This window comes from Microcaecilia unicolor, chromosome 3 (assembly GCF_901765095.1).
Source record: "Microcaecilia unicolor chromosome 3, aMicUni1.1, whole genome shotgun sequence".
NCBI classification, from domain to species: Eukaryota; Metazoa; Chordata; class Amphibia; order Gymnophiona; family Siphonopidae; genus Microcaecilia; species Microcaecilia unicolor.
Window position 1 is genome coordinate 334,257,985 of NC_044033.1, and position 18,994 is coordinate 334,276,978.

Below are 18,994 nucleotides of genomic sequence, written 5' to 3' on the forward strand. Positions count from 1 at the left end.
GCCCACCGCGGCCGAAAAAGCCTGCGAAAAAACCGCCCCGAAGCCAAAAAGGAGCCCAAAAAACCGCAACCCGCCGCGAGCAAAAATTTCCCGCGGCGGGTCGCGTAAAACCGCCCAATTGGGCGGTAAAACCGCCCACCTGGCAACACTGTCGGTGACCGGTTGAAAAGGGCGGGCGCAGGAGGTGGGTGTGGTTAGGAATATGAGCTCATTGCATTGGCTGACTGTTGTAGTTGAAGGTGTGGGATCGTCCGCATGCTTTGTAGATCTTTTCTCTAACTCCCCCCTCCCCCCTCCCCCTCCCCTCCTGCTTGTGTACCCTTTGGTTTATGAAAAGCTGGCCTGTGACCTGATGCATGCGCGGCATTGGCTGGCTGTTGTAGTTGAAGGCGTGGGATCGTCCGTGTGCTTTGTAGATCTTTTCTCTACCTCCCCCTCCCCCCAGTTCATGTTCCCTTTGGTTTATGAAAAGCTGCCCTATGATGTGACACATGCGCAGGATAACTGCCCTATTCTGCGCATGTATGGCGCATTGATCAGCGCTCATTTATATAGTAGGATTGTACCTTATCGCTGTAAGCAAAGGCTCCAACACAAGATTTAAAAATAGAGGCGTGAATAGGCAGCTTTGTCTAATTGCTCTTGTTTTTTTTTTAATTCTTTTTATTAGTGTCACTACAAGACAAGGATGGAAAGGTATGTTATCCACCTGGGAACAAATGACCTTACCAATTACACCACACTTGCAGCACAGAAAGCTTTTCAGGAGCTGGGGGAGGGGTTAAAACCTTTGGTACAAACAGTAGCTTTTTCTGAAGTACTACCTACTTTTTGAAAGGGAGAGAAAAGATTGCGAAGTACTGAAAATTTCAATAGCTGGTTCAAAACTTGGTGACACAAAGAAGGTTTTAGGTACATAGGACGATGGGGCAACACATGGAAAAACAAAAGACTATATTTTAAAGATGGGCTGCATCTCACTGTGGCAGGAAAAAAATCCTTGGGAAGAAATTTAGACAATATGTTTCTAGGCATTTAAAGTAGAAGGTGGGAGTAAACATATGGGGACAGGTCACTTCCAGTGGTCATCCCCAGCTAAAGACAAGATGTGACAGTAGAAAAGAAAGCAATGAAAACAACAATCTTAGCAAATCACTTATTACCAACACAGCAGAAAGTGAGACTAAACAAAAAAACTAAACAGCAGAGGAAAATGCCACTGAAATGTAGATGGAAAGCGATGACCAGAAATGCTCACAGTCGAAGCAACATAGTTCATGATCTACAAGTCCCTGATGTTAGAGGCAAATTTAGACATTGTTACAATCACAGAGACATGGTTCAATGATTCCCATGAATAGGATGGAAACATACCGGGGTATAATCTATTTAGGATGGATAGAGATGGTCGTAAAGGTGGAGGAGTAGCTCTGTATGTGAGAAATGATATCACAGTGTCTGAAATGACAGGGGACTGGGGAAAGGAATAAGCGATATGAATCACCTTAAAAAGAGATGGCTGTTGTCTACAGACCTCCAACACAGAGGAACTAGATAAAAATCTGTTTACAGATATTCAAAAGTTGGGAAAGAAAAGAGAGGTGCTGTAGCTGGGAGACTTCAACCTGCCAGATGTGGATTGGAAAGTTCCATCTGCAGAATCGGAAAGAAGTAGAGAGATCATGGATGCTTTTCAAAGTGCTTTGCTCAGACAAATGGTTAAGGAACCCATGACAAAGGGAGCAGCGCTGGATCTGGTGCTCACAAATGGGGAGAGTCTGTCTAATGTCCAAGTGGGTGCTCACCTGGGCAGCAGTGACCATCAAACAGTTTGGTTTGATATAATAGCTGAAGGGGAGGGAAGCCAATCAAAAGTCCTGGATTTCAAATGTGCTGACTTTAAAATGGATGAACACCTTAAGAAAGAACTGATGGGCTGGGAGGACATACAAGAAGTGGAAAGGCAATGGTCCAGGCTAAAAGAAGCTATAAATATGTTTAGAAACCTTTATTAAAGGAAAGTAAATAAAAGCAAGAGAAAAAGGAAACCGATATGGTTCTCCAAGCAAGTGGCTGAGAAAATAAAGGATAAAGAGTTGGCATTAATGAAATATAGAAAAACTCAGGAAGAGCAACACAGAGAAATATACCGGATGAAACTGAAAGAAGCCAAGAGAGATATATGTCTGGCAAAAGCGCAAGTGGAAGAACAAATGGCTAGAAATGTAAGGAGGGGAGACAAAAAAATTTTCAGGTATATTAATGAATGGAGGAAGACTAAAAATGGAATTGTGAGACTGAAATATGCTGTGAACCGCTATGTGGAGAATGATGAAGGAAAAGCAAATGTGCTAAACAAATACTTCTGTTTTCGCGGAAGAAAATTCTGGAAAAAGACCACGATTGTCTGGCAAAAGTACATATGAGAATGGAGAAGATATAGCACTTTCAAGGAAGAGAATTTTTATGAATAACTTGAAAATCTAAAGGTGGACAAAGCCATAGCACCAGATGGAATCCATCCCAGGATATTGAAAGAGCTCAGAGAGGTTCTGGAGGGCCCTCTTAAAGATTTGTTTAACAAATCCTTGGAGACAGGGGAGGTTCTTTGGGATCGGAGAAGAGTGGATGTGGTCCCTCTTTCACAAACGTGGTGACAGAGAAGAAGCTGGAAACTACAGACCGGTAAGCCTCACTTTGGTTGTTGGAAAAGTATTGGAAGCGATGCTGACCAAAAGAATAGTGAATTTCCTTTCCCCCCCCCCCCCAAGATATTTTATTGTATTTCCGTATAATATAGTTAACAATACAAAAATTACATAAGAAATTATGCAGAGCAAAGAACATTACAAAATAATAATGATAATGTCAATATCAGACTAGTAATATCTATCACTGTAGTGCGTGAATATAGTCCTTGAGAGGAGTCCATATTGAATTCTTCTTATTGAGAGTTCCCAATAATTGCGCAGAGGTTGACTCATACTTGTGGTATAACAGGACAGATTGCCACCAAAAATGTTCATTAAGGTGATACAAATTTTTCCAATTTGCTAGAATCATATGCTGTCCAATAGTAATTAATATGTCAAACAGTATTCTATGTTTGTCTGGTAAACAGATATCTGATGAACATGACTTGAATATTATTAATGATACATTAAGCTCTAATTTGAGCTTAAATATAGCACATATGATTTCCCATAGAGGTCTGCCCAAAAGATTTAATTTTCACACAATCATAAATCATGTGTACTAATGTACCAGTATGAGTCTTACAATGCCAACATGAGCTTGATGCTAATAATTTTGCATTATGCATTTTCCGTGGTGTCCATACAGCTCTATGATATAAGAACAACATTGATTGCATTATATTTGCTGAAGAGAGTGGTCTAATTAAAGATAGCCAAAGTTTAGATTGTAATGACTCGGAAATTTGATGATTTGCATCTTTTCCCCATACCTCTTGTAGTGTAAAATTATCTTTATTTGTTTATTTGTTTGTTTATTTATTGCATTTGTATCCCACATTTTCCCACCTCTTTGCAGGCTCAATGTGGCCTACAATACATCGTGAGTAATGGAAGTATATTAGGAAAATAGATAGTGTTACAGCAGGATTTTGGTAACATGATAGTGAAAGACATGGTAGTAGTAAAACAACAGATATTGATAAACAGTTCAGAATTTATGTGGGGGAGTTTTGTATATTCACATTGGTTGATTTTTGTGATATGCCATGTTAAAGAGATGGGTCTTCAGTAGTTTGCGGAAGTCAGTTATTTCGTAGATCATTTTTAAGTTGCAGGGCAATGCGTTCCATACCTGGGCGCTCAAGTAGGTAAAGTTTGACGCGTGCATTAGTTTGTATTTTAGACCTTTGCAGTTAGGGAAGTGCAGGTTAAGGAATGTTAAGGTGTAATGAGATGTCAGAAGTTTCTTATATATGGTTGAGGCCAAGTGGCCATTATTCATTAGTAATTCAGCAAACTGAAATATAGATGGTTCTTGAGAGGAGACAGTTGTCAATACACCTGATCTTTTAATACAGTGGGATAATTGCAACCAATAAAAGTATTGCATGGCAGGAAGATTGAATTGTGTTTGAAGGTCCTGAAAACATAATAAGCTGTTATGGTCTTGGTGACAGATTTTTAACAGTCCAAACACCACAGTTCGCCCAAATAGGAATTTGGGATTATTCCAGATAGTTATTTGTGTTGAGGAAGTGATAGGTAGATCAAAGAGTTTGTCTAAATTCTATAAGCAAACTTTGGTATTATTTATTATGAGATTATCTATTTTAAAGGGGGCAATAGGCATATTTGCAAGCAGGTACAAAGGTATTGGAGAGAGTATAGATTGTTCCAATTGAAGCCATAAGGGAGTATATTCTCTTTCAGAGGAAAACCAGTGACAACCTTGTTGGGAAATAAATGCTTTATGGTACAGTAAAAAAAAACCTGGAAAAAATACTCCAAACTTTTCTTTTGGGGCCTTTAATTTTTTTAGAGAGATTCTGGGAGTTCTGGAATTCCAGAGGAAGGTGGTCAAAAGTCTTTCAATCTGCTTGTACAATGAGGGATGAAAAAGGATTGGAATCATACTTAATATAAAGTTTATTTTGGGTGAATTTCCTGGAATCTAATAAGTTGCAAGATCCAAGATAACATGGCTTTACCAAAGGTAAATCGTGCAAAATGAATCTCAAAGAATTCTTTGACTAGGTGACCAGAGAATTGAATCGAGGATGTGCAATAGCTGTATATATAAATAACATGGGGGAAATGAAAAAAGAAAAAAACTGTTTTGAGCTGCCCATATCTATTTCTTACTAAACCAAGTCAGTTGAAAGGGAGGAGAATATTGTGTAAATAGCCTAATTCTTGTCGCTTATAAATATTGTCCTTTATTGTTGAAAGAGATATTCCACCTTATAATTGAAAGAGAAAAACGCTTAGATTTCGACCCAAATCGGGAGATAGACGTTTATCTCACAAAAACGAATAAATTGGTATAATGGAAAGGAGATTTTGGACATTTTCAACTGCACTCCATCGCGGAAGCGTACAAAGTTGACGGGGGCGTGTCGGAGGTGTGGCGAAGGTGGAACTGGGGTGTGGTTATCGGCCGAGGAGAGATGGACGCCTTTCGCTGATAATGGAAAAAAAGTATGCGTTTGTAGCTAGAATTTAGGTCACTTTTCCTGGACCCTGTTTTTTCCACGAATAAGGCCCCAAAAAGTGCCCTAAATGACCAGATTACCCCCAGAGGGAATCGGGGATGACCTCCCCTGACTCCCCCAGTGGTCACTAACCCCCTCCCACCACAAAAAATGATGTTTCACAACTTTTTATTTTCACCCTCAAATGTCATACCCACCTCCCTGGCAGCAGTATGCAGGTCCCTGGAGCAGTTGTTAGGGAGTGCAGTGGACTTCAGGCAGGTGGACCCAGGCCCATCCCCCCCCTACCTGTTACAATTGTGCTGCTTAATGCTTAGTTGTCCAACCCCCCCAAACCCACTGTACCCACATGTAGGTGCCTCCCTTCACCCCTTAGGGCTATAGTAATGGTGTAGACTTGTGGGCAGTGGGTTTTGAGGGGGATTTGGGGGGCTCAACACACAAGGGAAGGGTGCTATGCACCTGGGAGCTCTTTGACCTTTTTTTTTGTTTTTGTAAAAGTGCCCCCTAGGGTGCCCGGTTGGTGTCCTGGCATGTGAGGGGGACCAGTGCACTACGAATTCTGGCCCCTCCCACAAACAAATGCCTTGGATTTATTCATTTTTGAGCTGGGCGCTTTCATTTTCCATTATCACTGAAAAACAAAAACGCCCAGCTCACAAATTGTCGAATAAAACATGGACGTCTATTTTTTGCGAAAATACGGTTCGGTCCACCCCTTCACGGACCCATTCTCGGAGATAAACGCCCATGGAGATAGACGTTTTCATTCGATTATGCCCCTCATTGTAACCCAAGGGGTTAATAAAATAAATAAAATTACCCAAGTTGTCCCACAGTTCCATTGTGGCCAGCAGCGCAAGTCTTTAGAATTAGCTGAGAGCTGAGGTTCTGTTGGCTTAGCAACAGCTTTGCTGACTGTTACAGAGAGGCTCTCTGGCTGGGAGCTGGAAGAGAGAAGTCTGCAGTTTGGAAGGAGAGAGGATGTGTTTGATTGAGCTCTGATTGAAAGGGAAAATAGAAGTAAAATTAATTGGAGGAAATAGGATTTCTGGTGCTGCAGTGAGTAATTGGGTATAGCAAGTGTGGGATTTAGTGGGAGAAATGAGTGAAAGGTCTATTTGAGTAATGAGTAAGTGAAATTGGTGAGTAGCACAGTAAAGTATGGAAGTGTGAGATTAGATGAGACTGAGAATAAGGTGACGGGGGTTCAAATGAGAGAAGAGGAAAATTTGGTTTTAAAAATGAGTGGCTGTTTTAAAAACGGAACACTGAATTCAAGTCTGAGTGAGAGAGGCTGCAGCGCTGCAGGAGAAAGGTTGTGTTTTTGGCATGCTCTGTGCAAGAGAGTGAGGGAATGGTGTTAAAGTTACTTTGAAAGGTGTTGGGGTGAAAGTAAATGAATGGGAACTAGTTTAGGGTTGATTTGAAGGTGAGCGTGACTAATTGATGTCACTGTGAGAGAGGGGTATGAAAATTAAGAGAGTGTGCCTGGAGTGGGGTCTATAGTGGCTGGGTGAGTAACTGAGGGATGGAATGTGGTGTGAGAAACTGAATCTGTCCGGATTGCTGGTGAATTCAGTGCAGACGCTTTCTCTCCAGCTCTCTAGAATAGGGACTGCTCAGTGAGAAGTAGGTAGGAAAGATAGAAGCATTCTAATTAATTTTGTTTAAGTTAGCTATCTGGCCCCAGTCTAATGTAACGTCTCTAAAGTCCCTCAATCAGGAATCCTGGAAAAAGAAGAAAGTAAGTCAGGGTTTTGTTTCCCATTTGGTTCAATTATTAGCGAGGTTTAGGAAGAAGAGAAGTACTGCAGAAAGAGGAACCGATGAATCAGCAACATAGGGCCCCCCACGCAAGAAAGACAAGTTTTAAAAACCTGCTTCTAACAGGAGCTTTGGACTGAGCTAAGTGATTCTTTTTGAGTAGCATCACAAATTGATAGAACTTGTACTCACCTGGTACTAGGATAACTTTAACTCCACTGGAAGCAAGTACCTATTGAACATCAAAGTGGATAGAGGAAAAGGGGAAAGTCGAGAGAGAAATATACTTACCTGAAAATTTGGTCTGAGTTTTGCAACTCCTGGAACAGGGGTAATCTGTAAGACAAGGATTTGAAAACAAAGAATCTAATTCTTACACTACTGAAAAGTCTAAAAACTTCAAGTATAGTAAACATTACAATACTGAGAAAAGAGTTAAGAGGATAAAAGGAACTAGAGGGGAGTAATACTTATCTGATGATGAGGGATTGGATGAGATGGGTAAAGTAACCTGTTGAAACACTAAGAGAAGATTAAGTGAGAACTGTTATTACTAGTGTATTCAAAGAAAAGTTAACAAAGAAAGAACATTGTATTATCATTATTATTTGTTGGGGTACAAAAGTCAGAGTCAAATTTTGTGTGATTCTATTTCTTTTCTGCCAAAACAAGGAAAATCCTGAATTTAGTTTTAAATTCCTCTCCGGCTCTTAGAGAGTCTGAGACGTGGTTAGTTTGATGTCGCCCTTCCCCCACACCAGGAAACTGAGGTTCTGGGAGCGCTGCCACGACTATTGAGATCCGGAGAACCAGAGCTTAGTAAGTATTATCCATCCTACTCCGGTGTGAGGGGAAGGTATAGCAACAATAAATTGTAAGTAAAGTTGCTGCTTCAGAACTCCAACTTGAGACTATACTGAATTATTGAAAGCAAGAAGGGTGCCACATGAGTGGATGTGAGCAGCGTAGTATGGAGGGGACTTAATTTTAAAAGTAACCAGTAAAATAAGAAAGGTCAGTACATATGACATTTCCATTTCAAGCTGAATTTCAGATTTTAAAGGCTTGTAAGTAGAAATTGGTCCATAGGTGGACAGAATGGAAACTTGCATTTTAACAATCACAGGTGAAGGTTATATCAAATTACCCAGATTGTCTTTTCAATATTTAGACACCTCCTCAATCCAAATGCAGTGAGAGCTGCCCTCCTGGCTTCAGAAAATCAACCAGGGAGAGACAACCCACCTGCTGCTTTGACTGTATTCCATGTCCACAGGGAGAGATCTCCAATCAAAGTGGTAAGTGATATCATGTGACATGTCAGTGACTGTGGGTTATTGGTGCTCAATTTTAAAAGAGAAAAATGTCTCAGACGTGGCACAAAGTGGCAGATGGACATTTTTTCTTGCAAAATGTCTAAATTGCAATTTTCAAAGCTCAGAATTGCAAGGGGGCATGTTGGAGGTGTGTTTTGGGTGGAACTTGAGCAGGCTTTAAATATGGATGTTTTTCTGCTACAATGGAACAGAAAAATAGGTTCAAGGCAGAAAAGAAGTACATTTTTCTCTAGACCTATTCTAGTTACAACTAAGTCTGAAAAAGGTGCTCTAACTGACCAGCTGACCACTGAAGGATGAAGGCAGACTCCCCCTTAATCTCCCAGTGTTCACTGACACCCTCCCACCTAACCACCCCCAAAGATGTGATAGTGACAGTAGATACCAGGCTGTATGATAGCTCCAGATATTATGGCCATTTCTAAGACAACAGCAAGCTAATGGATGGAGTAGCCTTGTGGTCATTTCAGTTGACAGTGAATAATGGGACCCAGGTTCAATTTCCACTTTAGCTCTTTCATTTCAGTACAAATATGTGAGTCCTCTTGAAACATAGAAATATATATAAGTGACCCAGAAGCCTGAGGGCTATTGTAATGATGGACTTTCAGGTAGAGTAGGTTTTCTCTGATCCTGGAAGGCTTAGAAGGGGTTTAGGTGGGATTTGTACCTGGGTTCCTTTCAGGGTCATAGGCAGACCTGCCAATTTGTGTGGGCCCAGAGCTAACCTGGGTGGGCCCTTCCCAACCCACCCCTTTACCTGTACATACCATGTTTCCCCGAAAATAAGACACTGTCTTATATTAATTTTTGCCCCCAAAAATGCGCTAGGTCTTATTTTCAGGGGCTGTCTTATTTTTTGGGGAAACATCGGGGTTGGATTGGGGTTGGCCCGCCCGCCCTCCGTCGCTCCCGGAACTAACCTTAAATGCCTCCTTTCACCTTCGCAGCAAGCAGCAGCAGCAGGGCAGGCCACTCCTTCCTTCCGTGTCCCGCCCTTGCCTGACTTAACATTCGCGAGGGCGGGGCACGGAAGGAAGGAGAGGTCTGCCCTGCTGCTACTTGCTGCGAAGGTGAAAGGAGGCGTTTAAGGTTAGTTCCGGGAGTGATGGAGGGTGGGTGGAGGGGGGGCCGGTGACCTCGGGTGGGGGGGCGGCCCGGGGGCGGCCTTGTCCGGCTCTCGGCGGCCCTGCTTTCAAACAAAAATTTGCTAGGTCTTACTTTCGGGGGAGGCCTTATATCTACCAATTCAGGAAAACCTCTACTAGGTCTTATTTTCGGGGGATGTCTTGCTTTCGGGGAAACAGGGTACATACAATATAGTGGGTTTCTTAATGACCCGACATCTGCCCGTTTCTCTCTGAACCCGCTCCCCCAGATCTACCTCAGAGCCATTGCCTGTCACAGTTCCTATAGGCAAACTAAGCTGGCCCTGCAGGCTTCCCTCTACCACATTCCCACCAAAGAAACAAGAAGTGACATCATTGAGGGCAGGTCATGATAGAGAGAAGCCTGCAGGGCTAGTGCAGGATGCCTATAGGAATTGCCGCCGGCAGTAGCTCTGAGGTAGACTGGGAGGGGGCTTAAAAAAGAGAGACGGGCAGATGCCAGGTCACGAGTGGAGAAGTGGGAGAGAAAATAGTGAGGCGCCCCACTGAAGAGTTTTGGGGGCCTCATGGGCTGCTGACTGGGTGGGCCTGAGGCAAGAATGGATGGGTCTGTGCCCACCCAGGCCCACCCATAGCTACGCCACTGGTCCCTTTATGTGAAGTCCACTGCACTGACCACTAGGCTGCCCTCTGCACTGCTGGGATGTCTGTATTGTCAGTTCACTAGGAATGCTGCCAGACAGACCTCCCTATGGCTTACTATTCTATGTTTATTCCTGGGACTTCTTTTTTTCAGAAATGATACTTACAGATGGACATGTTAAGCCTGAAAACCTCTAGCACACAGCCAAAATTGAACAAGAAATTTAGACATTTTTATGGTTGAATTATGGCTGTGTGCTAGACATTGTATTGAAACGTTTTCGGCAAAACTTCTCAATTTGGACTTAGATGTCATATTGAAAATGCCCCTCCACAGCTCCTACTGCAAAAAATTATGGAAAAATAAGAAATCTACATAGACTATAGTCATCCATTTTTCTTGATGGCATGATTGTCTGTTTTATGTTGTAGTTTGAGGAAAATTGCCCTAGATAGTAATTCCCAAGCTCACCCTCTATTTTAGGGGGAAATTATCAATGTGGGCTACCATTAAGAAGTGTGTTTTACTGTTAACCCCAGTTATTAATAACTAGGTGGTATGTGCTGAAACAGTACAGGTTAGTCGTAAAATAACATAGCTTAATGATAACCCACATTGATAACTGCACCCTTTAGTGGTAAAAACACATCTTGTCGATAACTATTCCCCGTAATGGCTTAAAATTTGGAGAATTGAGACTTTAGGGGGAAGAAATCAATGTGGGCTACCAATAAGAGGTGTTATTTTACTGTTAACCTGGGTAATAAATAAGGTGGTATCATTGCATAAAATGAACCTGTGCTCAAATGACACAAGTTAGTGCTAAAATAACCTGTCTTAATGATAGCAAACATTGATAACTTCCCCATTATCTACCAGATCATTGTGCAATGGGAATGTCAGGTTTATGATTGGGATGGTCTATCTGGTCAATTTGTTATTTTGCATTTTGAATTATTTGTTAAATAATTGTCATTAGTGAAAACTGAGTTTCTTGATTAGAAGAAAATACATTTTTCAATAAATAAAAAAATGGTTTGTATAGGAGAAAAGCTACTAATGTTAAGCTTAAAGTTAGGCACCATTATAGCATAGCGCTTAGCACTGGGAGCTGCAACTACAATTAGTTGAGACCGTTTACAGCAGGGGTTTCCAATCATGTCCTCAGGACACGACTAGCCAGTCAGGTTTTCAGAATACCCACAATGAATGTGCATGAGATAGATCTGCATGGCCTACTTCCGTTGTGTGCAAATCTATCTCATTGTGGGTATCGTGAAAATCTGACTGGCTAGGTGTGTCTTGAAGACTGTCTTGAGATCTCCTGATTTACCCTAACAAAACCTTGGTATAAAACCCTGTGCATAAACTAGGCATGAATCCCCTTTATTCTATAAAAGTGCACATAAATTAAAGAATGCCCCCAATTTGCCCATGTCCCTCCCATGCGTGTGCCCCCTTTTTATCACTAATAATTGCTTGTTAAAACCTCAATTATTGGTGTCAGTTGGCTCATTAATTAAATTGCTTGCACAAGTTGGGCAGAGATAGGGTACCCTATCTGGCTTTAAAATGGCACTACCTCTAGGTGTCAGCTCTCCATATATGGTTGGGTGGTGGGTTGAGGGAGACCTGCCGGGGAGGAGGGGGGGGGCTTCTTTGGTAATTCAGCCCTTGAGGAGTGGGTTACTTATGATGGATAGTTGCCCACAATGTGGTGGAATGGTTGCCAGGGAGCAGGCATCAGAGGGATTGCGAACTGGCAGATGGCACCAAGTGGGTTTCCTGCAAGGGGCTTGCACTAAAGGCTTTCCAAGAGGGATTGCGAACCGGCAGATGGCACCAAGTGGGTTTCCTGCAAGGGGCTTGTACTAAAGGCTGTCCATCAGAGGGGTGGATTGGATACCTTTGGAGAACTGGGGGGATTGGACATCAGAAAGTGTTGATTATCAGGTGGGGGTTGATGTCTGGGGAATGATGCAGATGGCAAATGCTTCTTACAAAAATGTTGCTGTTTCTGTGATAATTCCCTGTACTTCTCTATTGCTGTAGCAGGAGAAAGTTCTTCTTAGAGAGCTTTCTACTCTGAAAGGGGTTTAGGTGACCCTTTATTTCACCAAAGCATATAGAGAAGATGTATGTGATGACAGAACAATGATTGTCCCTTTGATGTCTTTTATCCTTTGAACTTCATTCTTCATGGAAAATTATTGTCTTCCTCCTGTAAGCTGTTTGTTCGATATTTCACTTTAACCCATGCACTTTTCCTTTTTTAATTTTGAATGTTAAAACAACTTATTGTCATTGCTTGTGAAAGCAGTACAGCAAACACTGGATAAACTAAACTCTGGCCTCCACCTACTCAGCTTGCAGCTTGAAGAAAAAAGGTGATAAAAAAAACGGGAGGGGGGAATAAAAAAAGAGAGGAGAGGTTTACATTCTCTTTGCTGTGCACAACACAGGGTAAAAAACTTGCATCAGTTGTGGATGCTGTTCAAAAACACCATCCTAGAGGTACAGGACAAATATATTCCGCGTATTAGAAAAAGCGGAAAAAAGACCAAACGTCAGCCGGTGTGGCAAAGCAGTAAGGTAAAGGAAGCCATTAAAGCCAGAAAACAATCCTTCAGAAAATGGAGAAGCGACTGAAAATAATAAGATAAAACATAAGGAATGCCAAGCCAAATGCAAAGCGGAGATAAGGAGGGCTAAAAAGGACTTTGAAAGAAAGTTAGCGTTAGAAGCGAAAATACATTTTAGATACATTAAAAGCAGGAAGCCGGCTAAAGAATCGGTTGGGCCGCTGGACAAAAGTGGTGTTAAAGGGCGATCAGGGAAGACAAAGTCGTAGCGGAAAAATTAAATGAATTCTTTGCTTCGGTCTTCACCGAGGAGGATTTGGGAGGGATACCGGTGCTGGAAAGGGTATTTGAAGCAGGCGAGTCAGAGAAACTAAACAAATTCACTGTGAACTTGGAGGATGTAATAGGTCTGTTCTGCAAACTGAAGAGTAGTAAATCACCAGGACCGGATGGCATTCATCCCAGAGTATTAATAGAACTGAAGAATGAACTTGTAGAGCTACTGTTAGTAATATGCAATCTATCACTAAAACCAGGTGTGGTACCGGAAGACTGGAGGGTAGCCAATGTTACGCCAATTTTTAAAAAGAGTTCCAGAGGAGATCCGGGAAATTATAGACCGGTGAGTCTGACATCGGTACCGGGCAAAATGGTAGAGGCTATTATTAAGAATAAAATTACAGAGCACATACAAAAACATGGGCTGATGAGACAAAATCAGCACGGATTTAGTGAAGGGAAGTCTTGCCTCACCAATCTACTGCATTTTTTTGAAGGGGGTGAACAAACATTGTGTTTCTGGATTTTCAAAAGGCATTTGACAAAGTGCCTCATGAAAGAATCCAGAGGAAATTGGAGAGTCATGGGATCAAATGTAGATATTACTATGGTAGGTATTACTATGGCTTAAAAACTGGTTGAAAGATAGGAAGCAGAGAGTAGGACTGAATGGTCAGTATTCTCAGTGGAGAAGGGTAGTTAGTGGGGTCCCGCAGGGGACTGTGCTGGGACTGCTGCTTTTTAACATATTTATAAATGACCTAGAGATAGGAGTAACTAGTGAGGTAATTAAATTCGCAGATGACACAAAACTATTCAGGGTCATCAACTCACAGGAGGAGTGTGAAAGATTACAGGAGGACCTCGCGAGACTGGGAGATTGGGCGTGCAAGTGGCAGATGAAGTTCAATGTTGACAAGTGCAAAGTGATGCATGTGGGTAAAAGGAACCCGAATTACAGCTATGTCATGCAAGGTTCCACGTTAGGAGTCACAGACCTAGAAAAGGATCTGGGAGTCACTGTGGATAAGACATTAAAAACGTCTGGTCAGTGTGCTGTGGCGACTAAGAAAGCGCACAGAATGTTGAGTATTATTAGGAAAGGGATGGAAAACAAACACAAGGATGTTATAATGTCGCTGTATCACACCATGGTGCGACCGCACCTAGAATATTGTGTCCAATTCTGGTCGCCGCATCTCAAAAAAGATATAAAGCAATTAGAGAAAGTGCAGAGAAGGGCGACAAAAATGATAAAGGGAATGGAACAACTTCCCTATGAGGAAAGGCTGAGAAGGTTAGGGCAGGGCCGTGCCTAGGGTCTCTGGCGCCCCCCTGCAGCCTATCAGTTGGCGCCCCCCCTGCAGACTATCAGTTGGCGGCAGCGGCGGCGCCCCCCCCCCCCCGTGAAAATGATCGCTCACCACTTGCCACACTGACAGGAATTGTCAGCAATATTCTTAGAAACAAATTGCTATACATTGCAAAATAAGATAGCAGATGTAAATTCTCAAAGTGGACATATTCCAAACACTAAAATGAAAATAAAATGATTTTTTTTCTACCTTTGTTGTCTGGTGACTTTCTTTTTCTGATCATGCTGGCCCAGTATCTGATTCTGCTGCTATCTGTCCTCTTAACTCCGTTTCCAGGGCTTCCTTTCCATTTATTTCTTTCCTTTCCTCCTTTCGTCTTCAATTCTGGTCCTCAGCTTCTGCCTATTTTCTTCATCCATGTGCAGTTTTTCTCCTCTCTTCCTTTTCCCTCATTTCATCTCCTTCATCTCTCTTCCCTCCCCTCTATGTCCAGCAATTTCTCCTCTCTCCCTGAGCCCTGCCCTCCCAATCCATGCCCATCCATGCTCCTCTGTCCCCTGCCCCCTCCATTCATCCTTTTCCAGCAATTCCCCTCTCTCCCTGAGCCCTGCCCTCCCAATCCATGCCCATCCATGCTCCTCTGTCCCCTGCCCCCTCCATTCATCCCTTTCCAGCAATTCCCCTCTCTCCCTGAGCCCTGCCCTCCCAATCCATGCCCATCCATGCTCCTCTGTCCCCTGCCCCCTCCATTCATCCTTTTCCAGCAATTCCCCTCTCTCCCTTCCATGACCCCCCCCCCTCGCATCCATGCTCCTCTCTCTCCCATGTCCCAGCCTGGCCCACCCTCTTCTCCCCCCCACTTCGCATCCATGCCCCCCCCTTCGCATCCTTGCTGTCGTTTCTCCCCTGCCCTCCCGCTCCCATTGTTCAACTGCCCACCCTCTTCTCTTCCCCTAACATCCCTTTTCTTTTTTTTTTTCTTTTTAAATTTACCTCCGTGGCGGCGGTTCTGGCAGCGCAGCGTCAGGGAAAGAGGCGGCGCTCCCGACGTCTAGCCTTCCCTTTGCTGTGTTCCGCCTTCTTCTGACGTCATCCTTGATGTAACGTGGCTAACACATGACCGGGATCTAAAACTGGCTTACAAAAATGGCCACTACCTCATGGACTACCGGAAACACAACAGGGCACACTCTGACCCAGTTAGCAGGGGGAAAAGCACCATGGGAGTACAGCCTACCAACTACCAACATCGTGAGCATTTAACACAAGCTAGTAGAATCATGGAGCCCAATACGCTACACCCACCACAATGCATTGCTGATGTGACTCTGCAGTGCACCTAACAGAAAAGATGTCCCACTCACCTGAGACCCACATCAGAACCTGGGAAAGGCTGTCAGAGGATAGAACACATTCTGCTGTCATGGAGGTGGGTACGGAATTTGAGGCTGGCATACAGGCTGGCAAAAAAAGTTTGTAAAGTGGGTTTCTTTTGGTGGGAGGGAGTTAGTGACCACTGGGGGAGTCAGGGCAGGTGATCCCAGATTCCCTCCAGTGGTCATCTGGTCAGTTGGGGCACTTTTTGGGACTTGATCGTGAAAAAAAGGGTCCAAAAAAAGTGACCCAAAATCGCGGTAAAAACGCCTTTTTTTTCGATTATCACCTAAAGACGCCCATCTCTGCTCGTCCGATAACCACGCCCCAGTCCCGCCTTCACCACGCCTCCAACATGCCCCCATCAACCTTATTCGTTCCCGCGACGGAGTGCAGTTGAAGAAATCCAAAATTGGCTTTCAATTATACCGATTTGGGCACCTGCGAGAGAAAGACGTCCATCTCCCGATTTAGGTCGGAATATAGGCATTTTTCTCTTTCGATTATAAGGTGGAAAAGCTACCACAACCTCTTCTACTTAAAATCTATCTCTTCAAAAACTCTATGAATAACTACATGAACTATAGATGCCCTCTCAACACTTTTGTAACTCCACCAAAATGTACTTTTTAAGCCACTTTGAACCAAAGCTTGTTTTTCGATAATAGTGGGATACAAGAATGCATAAATAAATAAATAATGTTGCTCACATTCTAGAAAATAGATCAAACATAAAGGGATGAAAAGGAATGAGATATATAGGAAACAATAGCAGCCATGCGTTTTTTTTTTTATTTAGTGAGATGAGTTGAAATTATTCTTGGCAAAGTGTCTGTCTACTGTACATACTGATTCTGATTTGTAGCTGGTTGATGTGCATTAAAACTACTTCACCATCCTAAACATCAGGATATTATAGAGAAACATTATCTGCTGTATTCTGAGATTTAAAGAATTAACTTAATATTCATGCACTATCCCAAAACCACTGCTGTTTATGAGATATTGAGACAATATTCATCTTCCTCAGATATGGACAACTGTGTGAAATGTCGAGAAGACCACTGGCCCAATCATAAGAGAGACACCTGTATCCTAAAACCAACAATTTTCTTGTCCTATGAAGAGGTTCTTGGGATGGCTTTGGCTACCAGCAGCATTTTCTTCTTTCTTATCAATACAGTCATTTTGGGAATTTTCATTATTTACCGAGATACATCTATTGTGAGAGCCAATAACCGGGGCATCAGCTTTATCCTCCTCATCTCCCTTATGATCTGCTTTCTATGCTCCTTGATGTTTATTGGCCATCCTGAGCCCGTGACCTGCATTCTCCGCAGCACTACCTTTGGGATGACTTTCTCTATCTCACTCTCTTCCATACTAGCAAAAACCATCACTGTGGTTATGGCCTTTCATGCAACCAAGCCTGGAAGCAAGCTCCGGAAATGGATGGGTTCTAGGATCTCATATACCATAATACTTTCCTGCTCTCTTTTTCAATTTATACTCTGTCTCATCTGGTTGTTTACTGCTCCCCCATTCCCATATCTTAATATGCAATCAGAAACAGGGGCAATACTACTTGAATGTAATGAAGGGTCAATGATGGCATTTTACTGTGTTCTGGGTTTCCTGGGATTTCTGGCTGGTATCAGCTTCATCATTGCGTTCTTATCAAGAAATCTACCTGACAGTTTCAATGAGGCCAAGTACATTACTTTCAGCATGCTGGTGTTCTGCAGTGTTTGGATAACTTTTATCCCAACATATCTGAGCACAAGAGGAAAATACATGGTAGCAGTGGAGATATTTGCCATACAAGCTTCCAGTGCTGGACTGCTGGGATGTATCTTTATGCCCAAATGTTGCATTATCTTTTTGAGGCCTGAAATGAACAGCAGGAAATATCTAACTAAAAACAACTGAAATTAATGTTTTTTGGAATGTTGTGGAAGTTAAAACTGTGATAATTTAAATTTGTGGAATTATCTTTCATTTGAATCTTTAATTCATATAATAATAGATTTTTCTATACCTTAGTCATGCATTCACTCCTAGGACCCAAATACTCAAAGGTTCCAATATTCAATGTAGGAGTGGTTCCTGCCCTTATAAATCCCACTTAACCCCCAATATTCAGTGGCACTAAACTAGAAAATGTCACTGAATATCATTTCTGACTGCCACTAAAAAAAAAAATGGGCATTAGGGGGGACTGCATTAGGGAAGAGCTCAGGGTTATGCTAGGTGCCTTTAATATTCAATGCCATCACCCACAACACTCAGCAGCCTAATTTAGGCTAACTCAAAAGTTAATGTGCTTTTATTGCTATGAGCCCCCTCTTGAGTCCCTGCCTTCCTTTTATCCCTCCCTCCCTCCCTCCAGCCTGAACCATACATAAACTAAGTGCCCCCCCATGAGCTGCCATGAAAAGTAGCAGCCATTTTCTCAGCCCAGCCACAAGGGGTAGAAACGAGGGGGACTGTGCTCTGGCCCCTAATTACCCACTGGACCACCAGGCAGCAGAAATATCCCAAGGGGTACCCACCTAATCTGTCATAGGAAGCGGGGTGGAAGGTTGAAGGTTGGAGGCTGGTGACCTTCCGGGATGCTTGGCTTATACATGGCTAGGGCTGGAGGGAGGGAGATTGGGAAGGCAAAAGGGTGCCAGGAGGGGGATTGCAATAATAAAAGTACATTAAAAGGTTATGTGGGTCCTGACTGATATGCAGGCCCCAGTTGAATCTTGACGATAACCTGCATAAGCTCTGGCAGCCATCTCTACCATGTATAGCCCTGGTACTTGTTCACGCTTAAACAAATGCTGTCTGCTGCCGGCTAAATATCAGAGGTAGTATGTCTTCTAAAAAAGAAAGGAAATTCTTATCTCAGTTCCCATTTTCCATTTAGGAAGTAAATCTCTTAAGAAGGTACCAAAGTTAGTAGTAGTTGAATATGTAAGAAAAAGAGATTAGCCTTCATAACCCACAGAAGACTGAAGAAAGAGCAAAAGAGATGACAATATCTGAAAAAGTTAAGAGAAGCTGGTAAATTAATCAGGAAATCAAGGATACAAATGCAAAAAAAGAAAGCTAATATGGTAAAATGGGGAACAAGATTTTTTTTAGATATATTAATGATAGGAGGAAATGCAAAAATGGTACAGTGAGACTCAAAAGGGGAAGGGGAGAAATATGTAGAAGCTGAAAAAGAAAATGGAATCGCTTAACAAGGTGTGGTAGACCCTTAACAGCTTTCAGAGGACTGTGTTCATGAGGAGCTAGCTAAACTAGAAGTGGACAAAACAATGATGAAGAGTGAATTCAAGAAGCTTGGGCCAAGTAGATACGATATCTAAGTGAGAGCAAGGGATAGTAGATGTTATGGATGGGCAA

General features: G+C 42.6%; 1 protein-coding gene across 1 annotated transcript in view; it reads left to right on the forward strand.

Annotated features, from left to right (window-relative positions):
- The window catches only part of LOC115464709 (vomeronasal type-2 receptor 26-like), a 50,602-nt gene extending 33,078 nt beyond the window's left edge, over window positions 1-17,524 (forward strand). Inside the window, exons 5-6 of the mRNA XM_030195070.1 lie at window positions 8,127-8,253; window positions 16,626-17,524. Coding sequence (XP_030050930.1) covers window positions 8,127-8,253; window positions 16,626-17,524 — 1,026 coding nt within the window. The remainder of the gene's footprint in view (window positions 1-8,126; window positions 8,254-16,625) is intronic.
- Window positions 17,525-18,994: the final 1,470 nt, after the last annotated feature.